Source organism: Dinoponera quadriceps, unplaced genomic scaffold, assembly GCF_001313825.1.
Source record: "Dinoponera quadriceps isolate SergipeBrazil2010 unplaced genomic scaffold, ASM131382v1 scaffold781, whole genome shotgun sequence".
NCBI classification, from domain to species: Eukaryota; Metazoa; Arthropoda; class Insecta; order Hymenoptera; family Formicidae; genus Dinoponera; species Dinoponera quadriceps.
In genome coordinates this window covers 701,731-720,972 of record NW_014555039.1, presented here as the reverse complement: position 1 = coordinate 720,972, position 19,242 = coordinate 701,731, and the positions used below count along the sequence as shown (strand labels likewise).

Below are 19,242 nucleotides of genomic sequence, written 5' to 3'. Positions count from 1 at the left end.
TATGTTTGAAGTTCCCTTCCCCCCCCCCCCCACCCCAGACACAAGCCACCGGGAAGCCCTATATAAACAAAAAAAGTTGGTAAAGGAGGGGAGAGGGGAAATGCAGTTAGGAATCCTGTTTCGCACGGATCGTAACGGTTCGACCGTTATCTCATCGTTTACGACAAATCGCCGATTAATAAAAGCTTAACGAACTTCCTCTTCGTCGCTCGCCATGCGTATTTCAAGGCCGGTACAACGGGTTTCGACGCGGCTCTCAAGACGTGAGAACCCAACGAGCTATCGTTCGCGTGACAAAATCCACGACGGGGGTGAGAAAAGAGAGAGAGAGAGAGAGAGAGAGAAAAAGACGGAGAGAAAAGAAAAGACGGAGACCCGACGGTGACGACGAATGAGAGAAGCAACTCTCCCTCATTGGCGTTTTGCGCGTCCGACGACGGCGCAGCTAAGAGCCGCATTGCACGCGCGCACACACAGAGCGACGTAGACGACGTCGTCGTCGTGGCGCATATGCGGACGGACGGACAGAAAAAGGAGGAGCCGACGGACATACCTCATGATGAAGAGGATGACCCCGCAGAAGCATATCAGCACGGCTAGTACCGAGAAGATATTGGACAGCTCCGCCACGGACACCAGCATCGCCGTCATCGTGTCCCGCGTGTCTCGCGTCGATTCCCGCCGTCCTCACGGGTCCGCCCGTACCCGCACACATGCACGCACACACGCACGCACACACGCACGACGAGTGTATCACCTTCCTCTGTGCTCTTCTTCGCCTCCTTCTCTTCCCTTTCGCGCTCTCGCCTCTTCGTAGCTCCGCCGTGGATCGCCGACTTCCACTTCGTTCGCCTCGCCGTCGGACACGGCCCGACGTTCGCACTGACGCGAGGCCCGACGACGTCGTCGTCAGAGGCACGAGCGCGCGCGCCGCCGACACCTCATCGACGACGTCCGCACCGCCGTTATACAACTTACGCAACCCGCGCGGCAGACGACCGTCGACAAAAAGTGGAGAAGACCGCGCTTTTTCGCATAGCCGCCGGCAATCGACTGATAGGGCCGTTACCCGGAGCCTAACCTGCGCTACTAGGGACGCGAGGAGAGAAACAGGCGTCGAGGCTCTCGGGAAACGAGATGGGCAGACAAGCGACACTTGAACGACAAGGACCGACTGACTGACTGACTGCTCCACCGGCGCGCGACACTTATACGCGGCTATGTTCGCGCCGTCGATTCCCCCCCCCTCTTCCCTCCCTCCACCCTCCGCCAATGGCGTCAGCGCCGCCGCTTCGATAAATCGCGCTGGGGGTATTCTCTAAGCGCATTCCGCGAGAGAGACATGTTCGTCGATATGTTCGATGTTACTTCAATTTTGATGCAAGACTATTGAATGGAAGAAATACGAATGTAAGTCGAGTAAGCATTTGTCAACTGGCGAATATTTCGTTGAATATTTGAAAAAATATTTCGTTGAATATATGAAAAAGTGTATAAAATAAAGAGCATTAATATGTATGCTGAGTTCCGATATTTATTGTCAATATTGAAAATCTATAGTACACGTAACGTGAATGGTGGATCTTCAATACTAGCGGTGAATCGAAACGCAGCCATAATTTAACAATTTGTCATACAGGAAAAAGTAAGCGTTAAGATTGGATCTGCAATAGGTATAGTAAGTCTTCAACCGTGAGAAGTTGACCAATCGCAATTGATTATTCGTCTCACATTCAACTGTGATTTACCACATCTTAAATGTCTATTTTAGTACAATAATAAAATATTTCTTACTCAATTCCCAGAGAAGATATCCCTAAAAACATCTTAAATCCTGAGTACGTTCCCGGGACGTCTCTTGGAAGTTCGCGCTGTCTGGGTCTTCATCATGCTAAAAATCAAAATATAGAGATAAAGATTTTTTTGAGTGTTTATTAGAAATAAAGGTTATTCGATATTTTGTTCGACATGTTGGCTGTTAATTTGATATCGACATGAGTACTTTTATAATTGACGAATATATTCAATCACGATCATTTTTTCCGATACCGACATCTCTAACATGAATTCACGGGACGGAGGAAGGGGTTTCCCGAAATTTTGGACTCTCAACAACGAAATTGAAGCAGGCAAACCAATGTTGCCAACTCAGCTTATTGGCTTTTTCGGCGTATGCGGCACTCATGGTCAAAACACGTCGTTCTCTAACGAAAGTCGGGCAATGACCGAGACTCTCTGTGTAATGCGTCGTAAGAGAAGAGTTTTTCTTCCTGCTTGTGCAGAAATTTTCGATGTGACGATTTTCAAACAAAAATTTTCCCAGTCATACTCTTATTAGAGAGACTGTGTCTCAGTTCATGATCAATCTAAATTCGCATGTCAACAAGAGTACAAAAATCATGTTTTAGTGTATTTCTTGAATTATTTCGGAAAATCGAAACGATGGATTATTTTTTCTTGAGATAAGCTATTTCTTAATTAATAAGCTATTTCTTAATTAATAAGCTATTTCTTAATTAAATTTTAATACACCTCATTATATGGATGATATTCATAGTCGGACCTTGTAAGCGACGTAATAATTAATAAACATGTAGATCTTGCGAAAAAACGGCATGATACGTGAAATTTTATTCCAAAATTTATATATTTACTTTATATTATGTATCAACTATGTATCTTTTTTTTTACTTTGTGCAATATGCTCGCACATAAAATGTAAATGCATTGATAATATTTTGCTTACCGGGCTACTTTCTATCCTCGAATTCATCGTTGTCCGATATTTTTTTAGATACATATTATTTTAAGTATTTATAAATATCAATTACATACATACATTTACACGACACATGGAATAATTTCAATTCTAGAAAATAATTCTGTTGACTCTACTCGGCTACTTCTCGTATCTCTACAACACCAAGTATAGCCTAGCTTAATTTAGATGCATATTTTGAAATTTCGAATTGGCAATAATGATGCAATGACGGCCGGAGGAAGGAAAAGTTGGAGTGCGGAGAAGTAGCATAGCGTTTCGAAAAAAACGAAGGGAGGAACGGTTTTTTTCACTTACGGATCTCCTCGATTCGGACAATTCCACCTGTTTATTATCGTCGAGCGCTTAATTGGACGCGATTCAACAATCATCGGTGGAAAGTCGAGCGATCCTTCGCGAATTGTTCGATCTCAATACGCACCGATAGCCGAAATTCGAGCCGGAGAGAACACGAATTCGCGTTCCCTCGCGAATGCAAGCGTCGCCAAAGTTACCCTGGCAATTATTTCCGGAACATATAGCGCGCGACCCAACGAACTAGCGACATCTGGCCGAACAGTCGCCCTAGTCGACGTCTCGGATCAGGTAGCTGTGGTCGAATGATTAGATTCGCACATCTCGCGTGTCTATCGTTCTCGTTGTTGCTTGCCGGGCTGCCACCAACGACAGGAAGAACGGCAGTATCGAAGATGATCGCGCTTGATTTCGAAGTGTTCGGCATCGTGCAAGGTAGTACATATTACCCTCGATGACAGTCGAGCGTTGTTTACCTCAGTTCTCTGCCTCGCTCGTTAATCAACGCGACCGCTGTTTTTTTTTCAGGTGTATTCTTCAGGAAGGTGAGTAGATCAGCGTGAATCCGACGTAGGTTCGGCGATTAATTTCACCGGAAGACGCTATCGACGCCGCTGGCCTGTCGAAACGTCACACTCCGGGACCTTGAAACTTCCGCCTCGTGACATCTACCGACTCCCCGGTGCAACTGTCAATGTTACCCACCGTGAACACAAACGCGTTCCTTCTTTACCGCATTCTTTCCTCTTACCATCGATGTGTAATCACGGATGTTTTGTTAACTTTCTTTACCCCTTGCTGTTTGATGAAGTCTGATGAGTTATTAACACGGGAATAATCACCTGAGGTCATTTAAATCCCAATTAAAAGTCGCTGTTATTAACAAAATATAGCATATTATCTACTGCTTTCTATGATTTAATATTATTTAGAGATATAAATATAGATTTACTCGCTACTTTTTGAAAAAAATAAGGAGGAACTAAAAAAATGTTTAAGAAACGGAATAAGCACATCAAGTACTTATGATTGTTTACGTAAAATAAAAAAGAAAAAAAATAAGGTGACTATTCCCGAGTTAAGAAGGTTGTACGGTGAAACGAATTTGATAACAATTTGATGAAATATGCATTGAAATATTAAATAAGTGCATTTAGGAAAAAATTAACCATAGAGAGTAGAGATACAGTCTGTCTAATAAGAGCGTGACCGGGCAAATTTCTGTTTGAAAACCGTTACATCGAACATTGTTGATCGAGCAGCTGGAAAGATTCTCTTCCCCTACGACGCGTTGTACAGAAAATCCCGGTTATTGCCCGACCTTCGTTAGAGAGCGACGTATTTAACGATTATTGCCGCATACGCTGAAAGATTCGAAGCTGTTTTCCTTTGCAAGCATACGAAAGGACCAAAAACGTCGCATAAAACGGCTGCGCAGTCCCTAAAAACGTCAAAAGCGTTTGTGAGCAAGTGGGTAGAGCAGTATGAAACAACACACACTGTTGATGATCTGCCAGACGGCGGTAAGACACGGAAAACGTCGAAGAAAGAGGATAAACAGATTATACAAATATTTTCTACAACTCCTCTAATTTACATTTGACACTTTTTATATCTGTTCCTTGAAATTACGTGAAATTGGCGTGAAACTTAACGTGTCAATTTCTACTTTTAATATCTTCTAAGCTAAAAATAAAATTTTAATGAAAAACTATTATGATATCATAATAGTTGATTATCAAAATTTTATTTTTAGCTTAGAAGATATTAAAAGTAGAAATTGACACGTTAAGTTTCACGCCACATAATATGTGATATATGTTAAAGGATATTGTGTAAACATTGTACACAAATTTCAGAATTATTGATTGTTCTGTTTGGAAAGTATAGCAATATAAAATTAATTATTTATAGTAATATTCGAAATACATACACATATGCATGTATTTAAGGGGGTCATCCCGTGTGACGGCTTCAAAAAATCGATTTTTTTTTTGCATAAATCTAATCTAGAGCATGCATAGAATATACTGGCAAAGTAATTTTGGCAAAGGATTTTTTAACTGGTGCCTATGATTTTTCGAAAACGGTTTAATGGATTTAAATAAAATTTTAATGGTAGATTCAGCACATGTGTGGCTATCGTGGGAACTAGAATTTTTAAAAAATATTGAACCGTTTTCTGTCCGCATAAAAAAATAGTCGCAAAAAATCATGATATTTTGAGTTATAATTTTTAAAAGCATGCGAAAAATTGAATTTTTAATATTTTCAAAAAATCCTAGTTCTCACGATAGCCATTCACCTATAGATTAAAATGCAATTTGATTTTTTGATTTTCGATAAACCAGTCTACCGAAATCGTGGGCACAGTTTGTCTGCTTTTTTTTACATGGGTGCCATTCCAGTGATGTAACTCACCATCGACGCCATATTTTTAAATAAAAAAATTTACACATATAGTTTAAGATGTAACAAATATATAGTAAAAATTTGGAAGCTCATTTTTTCATTTCGCCGCAAAAAAAATGCAAAAAAACCTTAAAAAACGGTCGTCACACGGGATGATTCCCTTAAACGCTTGTACACCTCTTTCTATCTGTGCAACTCTATTTTTTCAACTCTTGCATAAATATAGCATCAATAAGAAAAATAAAAAATAATAATATTTTCGCATTTGCAATATCATGTATATATGTTTACCTCAATTTTGCTTCAAATAAGATTTATTATATAAATAGTGAAATAAGTATATAGAAACATAATTTTACTTGATAAATACTAAATTTATGAATGGCCTCTTAATACGCCCACTGAAAATACGACGCTGATCCTTATAACCTCCTTAATAACGAATCACATCGAATGTTTTACCGGTTTCGCTCGAGGACGCTTCCGATTCTTGCGGAAGTCGTATCATAAAAAGTTCTCTCTCTATCTCTCTCTCTCTCTCTTCCTTTGTCCTTTATTTTACTGTACGTATAATAAACGAAGATATTTCATTGATCGTTCGTCTGCACACGCAGTATACTCAAAAGCGCGGCCAAGAATTAAGTCTGACAGGATGGTGCATGAACACCCCAAACGGCACCGTCCTCGGCCACCTTCAGGGAGAGAAAAAACAAGTGGAGGAGATGTAAGAAGAACGAACGAATGATTCATTAAGGGAAAGGCCGAGAGAAGCCGGTACCGATCGTCTCTGTGTTATCGTTCCAGGAAACAATGGCTACGTCACACCGGTAGTCCGCAGTCACGAATCGACAAAGTGGAGTTCCGCAATGAGAAGGAGATCTCGAAACAGTCGTTCTCAAAATTCGAAATACGAAAGTAGAAACGATGTCTCATGGATGTAAAAATCATCTGCTAATCATCAAAGTGGAAACAATTCAGTTATCGCTCGTGTGGTACACATATAAGGTCGTTATTTAAATAAATATAACAATGTACAAAATTTACAACTGATATCATACTGAGATGCTCCTCACCACTTCCTGTTCTTCAACGTAAACGTTTTCACTGTACACTGGATGATGTTTTTAAAATAGCACAAATAATATGAAATATTTTATGATTATAACGTTTACAGCGATTATAGCGTTTTATGATTACAGCGTTTTATTAAATTATAGCGTTTGTAAAGATTATATTATAGCATGATGATTGATAAAAATCAGTCATGGCCAGAGTAAAAATTGTGTGTCATATATCACGTACATGATGGCGCACATGACACGGAATGCGTCAGAGAATTTATTTAAGTGCGAGTAATGATCATTTCTGACGTTTTTATCGAGAAAGAATACGTCTCCAAAGCAACAAATTCACCGTAGCAGTCGCGTTCGCAAGAACGTTTAACTCCGCGATATATTCCCTACATATTTTACTTTCTATACAGTAATAAATATTAATTATATCGTTAAGATGACTTACTAATTTGTTACTCGCACGAATGTTTTTCTTACACCAATAATTAATTTTTCGTACATGTAAAAAAGAAAGTGATATAATGCTTCCCCCCTCTAATATCTTCGCTATTAAGTGACAAATTCAAGCAGTTTCCTTATGGAACCATCTGTTTAGTAGACTATCGTTATGTAGTGACAATAATATGCCAATACACAATAACCGATATTTGTTATAACATAAACGCATTTTTACTTTCGAGCATTTTGAAACGTTTCCAAGATATATTTTAGCATTTAACCACACCTCACAATACTTCCTCATTCTTCTTCAAGATTAACCGTATTATCATACGTGCGTACGAATGTTTTGTTCGTCATTTAACATTTTATTCTGTTACACGTATTTCGAGTTATGGAAAGTTAAACAATAGTATGGCACTTCATTGATTTGGCCCCTCCGCTGAAATATTCACTACGGCTTCTTTCAACGTCGAAGTAGTTATTTAATAAGTTAAATTTTCAAATTGAAATACTGATTATCAACAAAGTCACTATACAAAATATAAATGAGGAGGGAGAAGGGGGGGGGGGCATAATACCACTACTTCTCCTCTATTTACTACGCGAGTGCGACTCTCGCTTTCGTGCAATACCATGTAAGCGCGTGGAGCAGTGGCTGGCGTGTTCACGCGCTAGTAGCATCTCTCCCGCGCGTTCTCTCTTCATTAGTCGGCGAACGCGCGGCGACGGCGAACGCGGTCTCCTGATCGTCGCCGAGGATGATGCGGCTAGCGGCCTCGACTCGTCTGGAATCCGGTGGAATTCCAGTCGTCGCATCATCGTCGCACCTACTCGTCGCACTCCTCGTCGTTCTCCTTGCTGCAATCTGATCCCGCGGACTTCGTGCTACACAGCCGAGGTGCACATCGTGGGCTCGCGATCGGACGGGTCGAGGAAAAAACACAGGAGAGGAGAACGGGGAACGCGGATCGCGCGTGCGAATATAGCCGTGACACACGATGATCGACCAAGAAATGGTGAGAGGAGGGCCAGTATGAGGTGTTTCCAGAGCTTCTTCAAGCATACCTGGCGGCCACAGCAGGTGCACCAGGTGAGGAGAAATAGTAAACAAGGCGGTGGTTTTTCTTGTCGTCTATGTCCGCCCGACGACGACGACGAAGACGATCTTTTAGCATTCGAAAATCGACCTATCAGTTCGACTTGAACGTTTCATCGCGTTCTATTTATCATTATCTTCGGTCACTTGTCAAATTGCTCGCGATACGCGTTATCGGCTAGAGGTAGATAGGTAGGTAAATAAGTAACGCTTTAATTCGGAGCGTGTAACTTAATAGTCCACCAGGCATATTGCGGAAAAGTATCGTATCATCGTCGGTATTTCGTTTTAACGCACGGAGGGGAATTTTGCGCACTGCGAGGGCCCCGAGTTTTCCTGCTCGACTTCTCGACACGCGCAATTCCGGCTCGCTCGGGAGTGTCCGCCGCCGGGAACTGGAATGTAATCGCGAATTCTGCCGGTCGTACAAAAAGTAAGTTATAAGCGCCCCTCAAAGGTCGTCGTACCGGCGGGAATACCGGAGTACATCACGAATGTGCCTTGACCGCAGGAGCGCACGTTCGGCGTGTTTTCCTCTTCTCCTCGAGCGGGTGCCAGCGACGACACCCGCGGATTCGGCGATCCAACCGTAGAAATTGTGATTGTTGCTTAAGGGAAGATTTTGTAACCACTACTAAAATATACAAGGCAAATATAGTGCGTGCCAAATGATCAGTGATTATCAAGAAATAATTTGATTAGATAAAATGAATACATAAGTTTAAGGAACTATAAAATTTAATTACTTGTACTATACATTTAGGTCATCAGACTAAACTTTGAAAGTTAATACTAAATTTCAATCATGTTTGATAACTATTACTAAATATATGGTCCTTTAATCATATGATTCTACACTGAGAAGAAAGTACTTGACAATTTATTTATGAGTATTATTATAAGGTTTATTCCATTGATAATATATCAATCTTATTTCTGTAAATCTTATTTCTGTAAAATAAACTTCTGTAAAATAAACCTTATATTCTACAAATAAATTTTTAAATGTTCCTTTCTCAGTGTATAAGGACACATTATAACACACGAGCTATAAAGACGTCATTAGGGTTCGTAAGACTCGTCATTTCCTGTTCGATCATTGAGTCAAGCAGCGCAGACCGTGGCTAAAAAAGGTGCCAGGTTGCAAGGAGATCGAATTCGTAAATTAATATATGGATTGATAGATGGAGAAATTTCAAATATGAAGTACGAAAAATGCATCAGAGTGAAATTGTATGTCAAATTATCTCAAGACAGTTTACATAGAACGATGAAATTTTTTAGTACAATGAAAAAAATTATTCTGAGAAAGAAATACAAATTTATTTGTGAAACATAAAGTTTATTTTATATAAAATAAGGTTTATTTCTGTGAAATAAGTTTTATATCCCGTATAAATAAATTTTTAAGTACATTTTCCTCATTTTTCTCACCTAAAACAGTTTTCCTTAAACACTGTATATTTAGTAATAGCTACCAAATATCATCGAAATTTGATATTAATTTCCAAAGTTTAGTTTGGTGACATGAGTATATGACTCGAGCAATTAAATCTTGCACAGAGAAAAAAGTGCTAGATTTAAGTAAATAATTACTCTTTGGCAGATTTTTACTTGAATTAAGTAAATTTTACCTGCATCAAGTAAGTATTTTACTTGAATAATTTACTTGAAAGATTTAGATATTTTATTTGAAAGATACTTCACTTGAATCAAATAAACACTACTTGATCCAAGTAAAAATTTGCTAAAGAATATAAAAGTAAATATCAATTTGAATCCAGCAGTTTTTTCTGTGTGCTTCTCGATACTATATATCTGCTTTATCTAATCAAATTAAATTTATCTAATCACATTTGGAATAGTCACATAACACTTTCGGCCCGCTACTATTAACCTATGTAATCCAGCAGCAGCATCCCTCTTTCGAGTGTGGACGGCCGAAGCGACCTTTATAAATAAATGTATTAGAAAGTAGTAAAAAAAAAAAAAAAAGAAGACATGACAACGCGATTTACGCCGAACGTTTTGCATAAATGACTCATGAATTTTCGCCGAGAATAGATTATGTAACGTATATGTTTTCACGTCAACCTGCATGCGGCCAAGGTCGCTACAATATTACCTGTTTCTTTTTTTTTTTTATGACGACGCGACTCACTTCAACTCGTGTTATCACATCTAGTCGACGGAGGTCCGTCAGAGATCCGACTGGCCGGGCATCGGCTACGACCTTAACCGTGATTTATTATCGGTTCGCCCAATCTCGAAAGGTGTCCTCGACTCGGTCGCCGCGGACAGTCGCGATGACAGTCGTACGGGGCCTCATCACGCTGTTGACGACGAAATCGACTCATGCTCCTCGTGGACGTACTGTCATGGTCGCGCCAAGTAGCCTCGACGAGCCTGCCTAGAAGAAAGAGAGAGAGAGAGAGAGAGAGTTACGCAAGGTAACGCGACGCAAATGTATAGGAGAGGCGACGATAACATCTTAATACACGGAAGCACGTGCCGCGTAACCGCACTTCCTCTGCCGAAAAAGATGCGCTTCCGGTTGCTCGTTTATCTCATTATTATTATTATCTTATCGTTCGCGTGTGTGACGTGTCGTCTGTCGCGTAATATGCGTGCGCGCGTAATATGTCTCGCCACATAGTTTCGCGGGACCGACGTGCGATCGTCGCTGGAGAATCCTCGGCGATAGCCCTTCGCTCGAGAGGAGAAGGACGAGGAGTAGGAGGAGCGTCCATTAACCGACCGGTCAGGGGTCGCGGTTGATAAGCGCTGATAATAAGTGGCCGCCCGGCGGTTAACTGGTCAGTTCCTACTGCGATTCGCGCGAGCGAGCAGTGGCGAGAGCAGCGATCGTCGTCGTGGACGAAACTCTTTCTCCGAACGGCGCATCTCACAGAGCAAAGGGGAAAGCCCAGGTGCAGGTATGACGACGTGAATCCGACGTGACGCAATGAGACGCCGAACATGAACACGGACGAACGGCGCGCTAAGAAGTATGGATACGCATTCGATAACGTGAGTGCACCAGCTTCCTCCTCCTCCTCCTCCTCGACGATGGGATCGAGTATATCTCCCGCTCCCCGTGGCCGGCTCACCGGCGGAGGAAGAAACGCTTTCGGAAAGGCTTCTTCTTGCTTCTATTAGAAAGTGCGCAACGGTAGCGCGTGTGCCCGGGGCACCTGCTGTTTCGATTTCGACGGTGAAACCGCGGAAGACAATTTATATATTGCCGAGACGTGCGTGCTCCTTTTGTCACCGCATCGAACGTCGATGACTCCCTGGCCCCCCTTCGTCACGCTCGCTCAAGCGTATGTGTGTGACGAGGTGCCGCGACGGATGCGCGCCATTCCAATCCGCCTCCCGTCAGCGTACGCTGAATCGTCGGTGCGTGGAAAAATCGCAGGGTGATTGGAAAATCAGGTAATCCGAACAACGGCGGTCCACTCGGTCGACGGACGAAAGCGCTCCGTCGCGCGTTCGATGAGACACACCGAGATCGCATCGCTGGGAACGCGTCAGTGAAGTCAAGTCTGCAGGCAAAAGTTCGCGCGCTCTCTTCATTTTGTTTAGAGTGGGCAATCCGATATCATTCTCTTGTGCGCTGCGCTTTCGAGCACGACCGATCCTGGTACGGTTGACGTCATGTATGCTATATTTCTATTCTTTAGAAAGAGGAAGAAGGAGAGAGAGAGAGAGAGAGAGAAAGTTGAGCGATTTCCAGCTTTACACACGACGCATAAGGTTGAAAATCGCAGAAGTAATTCTAGTNGGGGGGGGGGGGGTAGCTATAATGGCTCTAATTATAATAGTTTCAGTCTTACGTGCACATGTGAAAGGTTAAAAATTGTGTAATAGAAGGTAAAAAGTAAGGTTCAAGGGAAAAAAGTTTCAATCGAGGAAATAGTACAGTGAGAGGGGGGTCCATTATTAAAAGGAAAACTTCTTTAATCCTTTGTTGCATAGTTTTGCAAATGCAATTTGCAAGCAAAATATATTAGATAACAGATAATATGCTAGATAATATATGTTATCTTTAAGATGTATTGTCGGACAACTTGCTTTCAAATATGAGCTCCTTAACACGTTCATTGCCAATCACGCGATATCGCGTGATGCGAGTTCTCACCAAACGGCCGATCACGCGCAATCGCGTAATAGATATTTAGAGTACATAAATCCTATGTACATAATAATAAAAGCATATAAATAATATATTAACTTATTTTGAGCACATAAAAACTAAAAAAAATTTGGCCACCACACGAAATTCCAATTTTCAGCTTGGCAATGAACTTGTTAAAGAGATCCTTTTGACGACGTAATGCTCACTGGGAGCGTGCATGACGCCAGCTGTATGCTGTGTTGAGAGAAAGAGCGATTTCTATTTTCACTAATGTTTAATTAAACTCATCATCGAAAGTGTTAAACTTCTTCCCGCGAACAGCCCGTGCTTCTTTCTGCCTCAATTGTTCACCCGACATCATTCCCCTACGGCGAGAAATCGAAACGAATAGGAGCCACTTTTGTTATGATATCAAACCGGAGAGAGAGAGAGAGAGAGAAGTGCCGAGTAAAATTCTCGAAGACGAGCCCTGGAGATCACGTTGTGCGCGGCTCGAACGCGCGCGTCTATTATTTTATTATCCGCCATATTCGATTTTTTCTGTCTTATTTCATAACAATACCAGCGACTATAACTTATGGGAGAAGGGGGGAGGGAGGTGCTATCAGAGAAAGCGATTAAATCCTGGTGAACGATCGGTCGATCGTCGCCTCTCTAATCGGGTCGTTGACTGTTGTCGCGGATCCTTGAACGACACGACAGACGCAGTGAAAGTCGCGTTAACGTGTAACGTAACGAGCTCGCGGGGAAAAAAGTCGATCGGGAAATATCGGCTTACACGTGCGCGCAAATCGCCTCGACCGACAGCAATTTTAAACCCCCGATTCCTCGGATCGATACGAAACGTATAATTAGCCACAAGACGATTTCGACACTTTTTTTCCGATGAGTTTCATAACACATCTCGTATACAACAAGACAATGTATCTCCTGAGAATGACTGAAGAACAATTCTTATTAGACACAGAATGTATTCCGAAGCTTATCGGAGAAAAGTATCGCAACTTCCCTATAACTAATTATACACAAAGTGACAGATAAGAGGTATTTGAAACAAATTGAGAAATCGAATGAGCAATGACAGCGGGAATGTTGATAAACACTGAGAGGAAAAATATTTGAAAAATAAGGAATGTTTCAAAAATAAAAAAATATTCATTCGCGAGATTAGCGATTCGACGTGATCGCAAGAATGCAATTTAATGCAACCACGACGTTCAGTCGAATTACGTCGTTAATCGCAATAGTAATTACGTCGTTACGCCAATAGACCTATTCCGTACCTTTTAATTATAATTTTAAAGATCCGGAAAAGAACCAATTCTTTTTTCCACGGTTCTTTTCTTTTTCAAAAAGGAAAAAATAGAAAAACGCGGTTTATTTTTTAATTATACACGACAATGTCGTTACAGCTTTTCTGTCATACATACCTGCGCAACAATGTAACTACATAACGACACTGTTGGTAAAAGTTACAGAATAAGAAGTCTACAGCTTTTCACCGTTACGGCCGTATTTTGCGATACTAACGTGAGTTACTAACGTTATCGATCGTGACAGATGAGGATGGAGCCGTCGCCCGGCCCCATATGGGATTACACATTCGTGTTGCCAGTCGTGAACACGATGTGCGGCATCGTCGCGGCGGAGCCGCAGCCCCGTGGTTCCTTCCCCTCGAGAAGCCGGATTCCTCAAGTACGCGTAATAACGCGACTGAACCTTCCTTTCACCTTGCAATCTCCTCGTTCGCGTCGAAAGTGTTTACCGAGCGTTTCGTTTCGAAATTCCCGCGAGACTTCTCTCTCTCTCTTTCTCTCTGTTTCTCGTGCGGAAAACCTGTTCCAATTCCGCAGGAAGAGCAAGTGGACGCGTTCGATGGCTACAGAGATGGAATTCAGTAACGTTACGACTCGATCCGGAAAATCACACGGGCATACGATAAGTGTTATCTGACTGATCGTACGCACGCACGCACGCACACATCTGGAGCGAAACAGACGTCGCGCGTCTGTTTGTCTGTCTCCGATTGTACAAGGTTTTCCTTTCCTTCTTGTGTTGTCACATGATAATACACAGAAAAACAGGTCTGGTTGAATTTACTTTGAAATAGACGAGCTAAGCGCGTTTCGCCTGAAGGAAGCAGAACTTCTTGCTGTTGTGAGTCAAATTTGGTTCTCGTTATCGAAAATTTTATTTCCGTCTCAGATGAATTCAAGCAAACTTTTTTTTCCACGTGTACGGTTGCTGCTCGTGCACACACTAAGAAAAAAAATTTGGAAATTTATTTGTAAAATATAAAGTTTATTTAACAGAAGTAAACGTTTATTTAAATACAGCGAGATGAAATCTTATTCCTAGCAAACGAACCAATTAACACTTTGCGGTCCACCTGAAGACGCTTGACTAATGTATTTGAACTTATCGAAGGCATAATACGAAATTAATCGTGCTTATTTGGTTGATTTTCTTCTTATATGAATATATGGTTGATATCTTCTTATATAAATGTTGATATCTAAAAAACTATTGGAACTGGCGTATTCGAAAAACTTTTATCGTAAAGTTCATTTTTTCCCATTATTAAACACCACAAATGTTAACTTTCTTGTGAGAGCTTTACTTTCTGAGATAATCAAAATCGCGGTATATTTTCAGCTGGAAAAAAGTCTAACATTAATATAATAATAAACCAATGACTGATTGTAGGAGAAGTACTTACCTTCTAAATCTTAAATTTCTTTATCTGAAGAAAGTTCTTTATCCCCCAAAAAATCTGTTAGGTAATATTTTTTTTGCTTTTTCTCAGCTCACATATAGCGTTTACAACTGCTAAGATCTGTTGATCGACTAGCTCCGAAAGAACAATCCTAACACTTGGAGCGCTCGTCACTTGTTTTGACATAGCAACGACGTTATTCATCTGTTTCGCATGTTGCCAACTGTTTAAAACCGCATATGTTTCGATTTATCGATAAAACCAATGCTGTCAGATAGCACATTGCCGTCAACGGACCGCAAAGTGTTAATAAGAAAACTTAAATATATTCCATAAAATTATTGATTTCGTCATTACAGTCAAATTTTTTTCCAAAGCGATAAATATCGGCGAAAATGTCACGAGAAATATTTTGTTCGCAAAATTTCAATTTCTTTTTCTCAATATACACTGAGAAACAAAGTATTTAAAAGTTGATCCGTGAGATATCGTTTATTTCTGCGAAATAAATCTTATATCCCATAAATAAAATTTCAAGTATTTTTTCCCAGACATACTGAGAAAAATACTTAAACATTTATTTATCGGATATAAGAGAAATTTACTTCACAGAAATAAACCTTACTTCTGTGAAAAATATAAATGTTATTTTTTCCGTGAAATAAATCTTACATCCCACAGTAAATTTTTAAGTATTTTTCTCAGTGTACATAAAGCTCATGGATTCACCTCTCTTGATCGTCGAAGACGATGATGGGATCGACGCGGGAAAGGGGATCTTGTTTTTCCCGCGTTCACGTTCCCCGAAATAATCCTGAGAATTAATTTCTTCGACAAGCACGTCGAGAGTACTCGTTGAGAATGCCCAGAGGGTGACGCGAGGTTATCACAGTAACGGCGAGTCGCGTCTTACAGGTGGATCCGCCGTCGAGGTTCGGGCCGACGAAGACCACAGAGATGCGCCACCACGTTGGTGAGACTGAGCTAGGCGAGGTGCAGGTGATCGCGACACTGCCCACCAATAACGTCGCGACGCCCACGATGCCGTCGACGACGACGACGTCGCCACGCGCCGATGAACCGCCCTGTAGGAACGGTGATTGCAAGACGCGCAGGAGCCGCGTCGACCCGCGACCCGAGAGTCCTTGGCACACGCTGAAAACCATCTTCCTGATATCCGTGATCGTGGCGTTCCTGCTCTGGGTCATAGTGTATACCTTGCTGGACCAGTATCAGATTCTATGACCGCCACCTGATGTGACTTCGTGCGACGGTCGCTATGCGGATCCTCTGCTCTTGCATCTTGGGCAGCGAACATGTGACTTTTCCCCAGGATGGAAACGTGAGAAGTGAAATTGTTTTCAAATTCGAAAATTTACACTTTTCATGAATTCACGCTACAAAAGGACTCATGATCAATCCTCACGTACAAGGTCATGAATCTTCTCTAACGTAAATTCGTGAAAAAATGTAAATTTTCTAATTTAAAAACATTTTTCATGTTTCCGTCCTAAGGGAAAGATTGAGTTATCGGTATTCTAGACAGCGAACACGTAATTTTCCCCTAGGATGGAAACGTGGAAAGTGAATAATTTCAAATGCTTTCAAATTAAAAAATTTCCATCTTTCTCAAATTCCTGCTAGAAGAAGAGATTCACGAACCCCATCGGTCCTCAGGGAGCTGTGAATCTTGTCCTCTAGCATGAACTCGTGGAAATTTTCCAACTTGAAAATGTTCACTTTTCACGCTCCCGTCCTAAGTGAAATTACGTGATTGGTGTCCTGGGTCCTCCGGGTTCTCCGTCGACATGACCGTGGCTACGAAAATCCAGCGACGAACGTGTTTTCCGTCACGATGATCAGCGATCTTGCCGCGCAAGAGAACAATCATTTCATGTGATGATCAACAATATTTTTCATTTTCTGTGCGAGGAAGAAATGGTGATGTGCGATGAATGATCACTCGGTGACGTCGTGCTGGAGAGTGTATCGCGAGGTAACATCTTCAAGGACGCATCCTGGAATTCCACGACGCCCCGGAGATCATGGCTCGAGGTCGTGCGATTTCACGTGACGTTAAGGTGCTTTTTTATGCTGATACTCGACGGTCATTTTTAACGTCAAAGCAGGTCACATGATCGAAATTGCCGATAGATGACGAGAAACGCATAAAAAGAGTACAGCAGCGTCAAATTTTGAACATTACGGCATCAGTCCGGCGTAGCTTTTTTCTGAGAAATATGTCATTCTGGAATAAATATTATAACGTGGTTAAAAGACTGTACAAAAGAAAAATAATAGAACATAATAAGCCATGTAAAACAACGTAGAATATTCACATTGGCAGTTCACATTACATGATGTATCGACGAGGTAACATGAAAGATTTTCAGCCTTGCATAACATTTCGTATGATGATAGAAGCTCCGAAGGATTTGCGGATAATTGAAGAAGGATTATTCAACCATTTTTAGTTGTCCGATATAAATATTTGGGAGGGGAGATCAAGACATAATAAAAATATTAATTTTATTATTTACGATTACTCCCCCCTTCCCCTTTCCTGAATGTTTTTATCAACATATACACAGAAGCATATTCAATATTTTTGCGCATTTCTGCAATTATCATTTTCGCTGATTTAACACAAATTTAATGACAAATTTATCGACCAGAGGTTATTAAACCACGATATTTTCTTATACGCCAAACTCCGTAAGGTCGATGATCTTTATCATTACCTCATCAGTGCGTTAGAAATTAGATATTATCTAACTCTTTTTCTTTGACGCTAACGTCAGTGTGATGTCACGTGATTACGCTCGATGCTGATTTCAGCGTCCCATGAATTTGCGCCTTTACGTTCGTTTAGTCGACGAAGCAGTCTGCAACCCCCCCGAGTTTGGGGAGGACGCCGTCGGAAGGAGACTTGAGGGGGAATCCCCGTCAGCCGAAAACGCTTCCGTAAATCGGATTGCAATATGGTATATTTCGTACTGTTTTTAAATATTTGCGGCGTCTGTAAATATTCGATAAAATAGGCTGTTATACGCAATACATGTAGATCAAACAACCCTTTACTGTTACACAAGTTTTTCCAAACGAAGTTTCGTAGTCGCTGTTAGAAAATTAAAAAATGCTGCAAATTTTTTATACCGAGTTACGAATAATACTGAAGATCCTTAATATTTAAGAATTGCGCTGTGTGTATGTACGCGTGTGTGCGCGTGTATTTGTTCGTATTCGTGTATGTGTGTGTATATGTTTCTTAATAATTCTTAATAATAAAACATCGGATTTCGATCAAAAAATTCGTTCGCCTCCCTCCCGCTACGATAATCGAAAACGAAGAGAATAAAAAGTAGAAACGAACTTTTTGATCAAAATACGGTAGATTAACGATGGCTCTGTGGCTTCTTTTCTTTCTTTTTTTGGCAAAGAGACTGCAACAGGCGAGACAGTAGGGACGGCCGTGATGGGGGGAGGGGGAGGGGGAAGAAGAGGATGAAGTTTGAGCGGTTTTCAGTGGATCGTGCGCCGCGATGAGAGGCTCCGGGAGTTTCCGTCTGGCTTCATCGACGCTTCTTGCTAAGAACGCGAGGGAGAGAGAGAGAGAGAGAGAGAGAGAGAGAGAGAGAGAGTCGCCGAGTACGCTCTCTTTTCGATCGCGACGCGCGATCTTTGAAATACTCAAATTATCTGCAGCAGTGTAACGTGGATGCATGTATAACTCTAGAGAGCGTTGATATGTCAAACAAGTTCCCCTCCTCCCCTGGAAGACCGCAGTGAAATTGTCGGCGGTAGACGGAAGTACGGTTGAACCATGCGCGATCGGATCATGCATCTCGCGAAACAACAACGCGATGACGACGGTGAACGTTTTGTCGCGCCGGTTGGCGGAAGCGACGTCGAGGACGAGCGACGACCCGGAACAGCCGCCGGCCAGTCAGGCAGCAGTGCACGAGATCGAGGAACGCAGCAGCTCCGGGGCGTGCCGGGCTCGACGAGCAACGACGACGACGACGATGACTACGTGATCGTTTATCCTTTATCTCACCGTCATCGCATCAGCGAGCACTTCGATCGCGCCGTTTTGTGTTTTTCAGTCCGCCGCGAACGACGGAAGGACGACGCTGCGGCTCGTCCTCATCAACTGGGACAGCGTCCGCTCGAGGTTAATGCTTTTTCTCATCGCATGCTTCATCATTTGGGCCTGCATCTACTTCCCCTTGATTTACACCGGCAAACCGAGTCTCGTCGCGACAACAACGACGACGATGATGATGACAACAA

The 19,242-nt window shown here is 41.8% G+C and overlaps 2 protein-coding genes across 3 annotated transcripts; both read left to right on the top strand.

Annotated features, from left to right (window-relative positions):
* The first annotated feature begins 3,326 nt into the window (after nt 1-3,326).
* LOC106742898 (acylphosphatase-1-like) lies at nt 3,327-6,535 on the top strand. The gene is made up of 4 exons (XM_014616255.1): nt 3,327-3,508; nt 3,602-3,618; nt 6,100-6,209; nt 6,290-6,535. Exons 1-4 carry the CDS (start codon nt 3,379-3,381, stop codon nt 6,402-6,404), a joined length of 372 nt encoding a protein of 123 aa, XP_014471741.1. The 5' UTR covers nt 3,327-3,378; the 3' UTR covers nt 6,405-6,535.
* Nucleotides 6,536-7,635: 1,100 nt separating this feature from the next.
* On the top strand, nt 7,636-18,099 carry LOC106742858. Of its 2 annotated transcripts, none has more exons than XM_014616177.1 (2): nt 7,636-8,089; nt 15,865-18,099. In XM_014616177.1, exons 1-2 carry the CDS (start codon nt 8,033-8,035, stop codon nt 16,192-16,194), a joined length of 387 nt encoding a protein of 128 aa, XP_014471663.1. In that variant the 5' UTR covers nt 7,636-8,032; the 3' UTR covers nt 16,195-18,099. The 2 variants fall into 2 exon arrangements, with proteins under 2 accessions (XP_014471663.1, XP_014471664.1); XM_014616178.1 differs by lacking the exon at nt 7,636-8,089 and adding an exon at nt 10,583-11,125.
* Nucleotides 18,100-19,242: the final 1,143 nt, after the last annotated feature.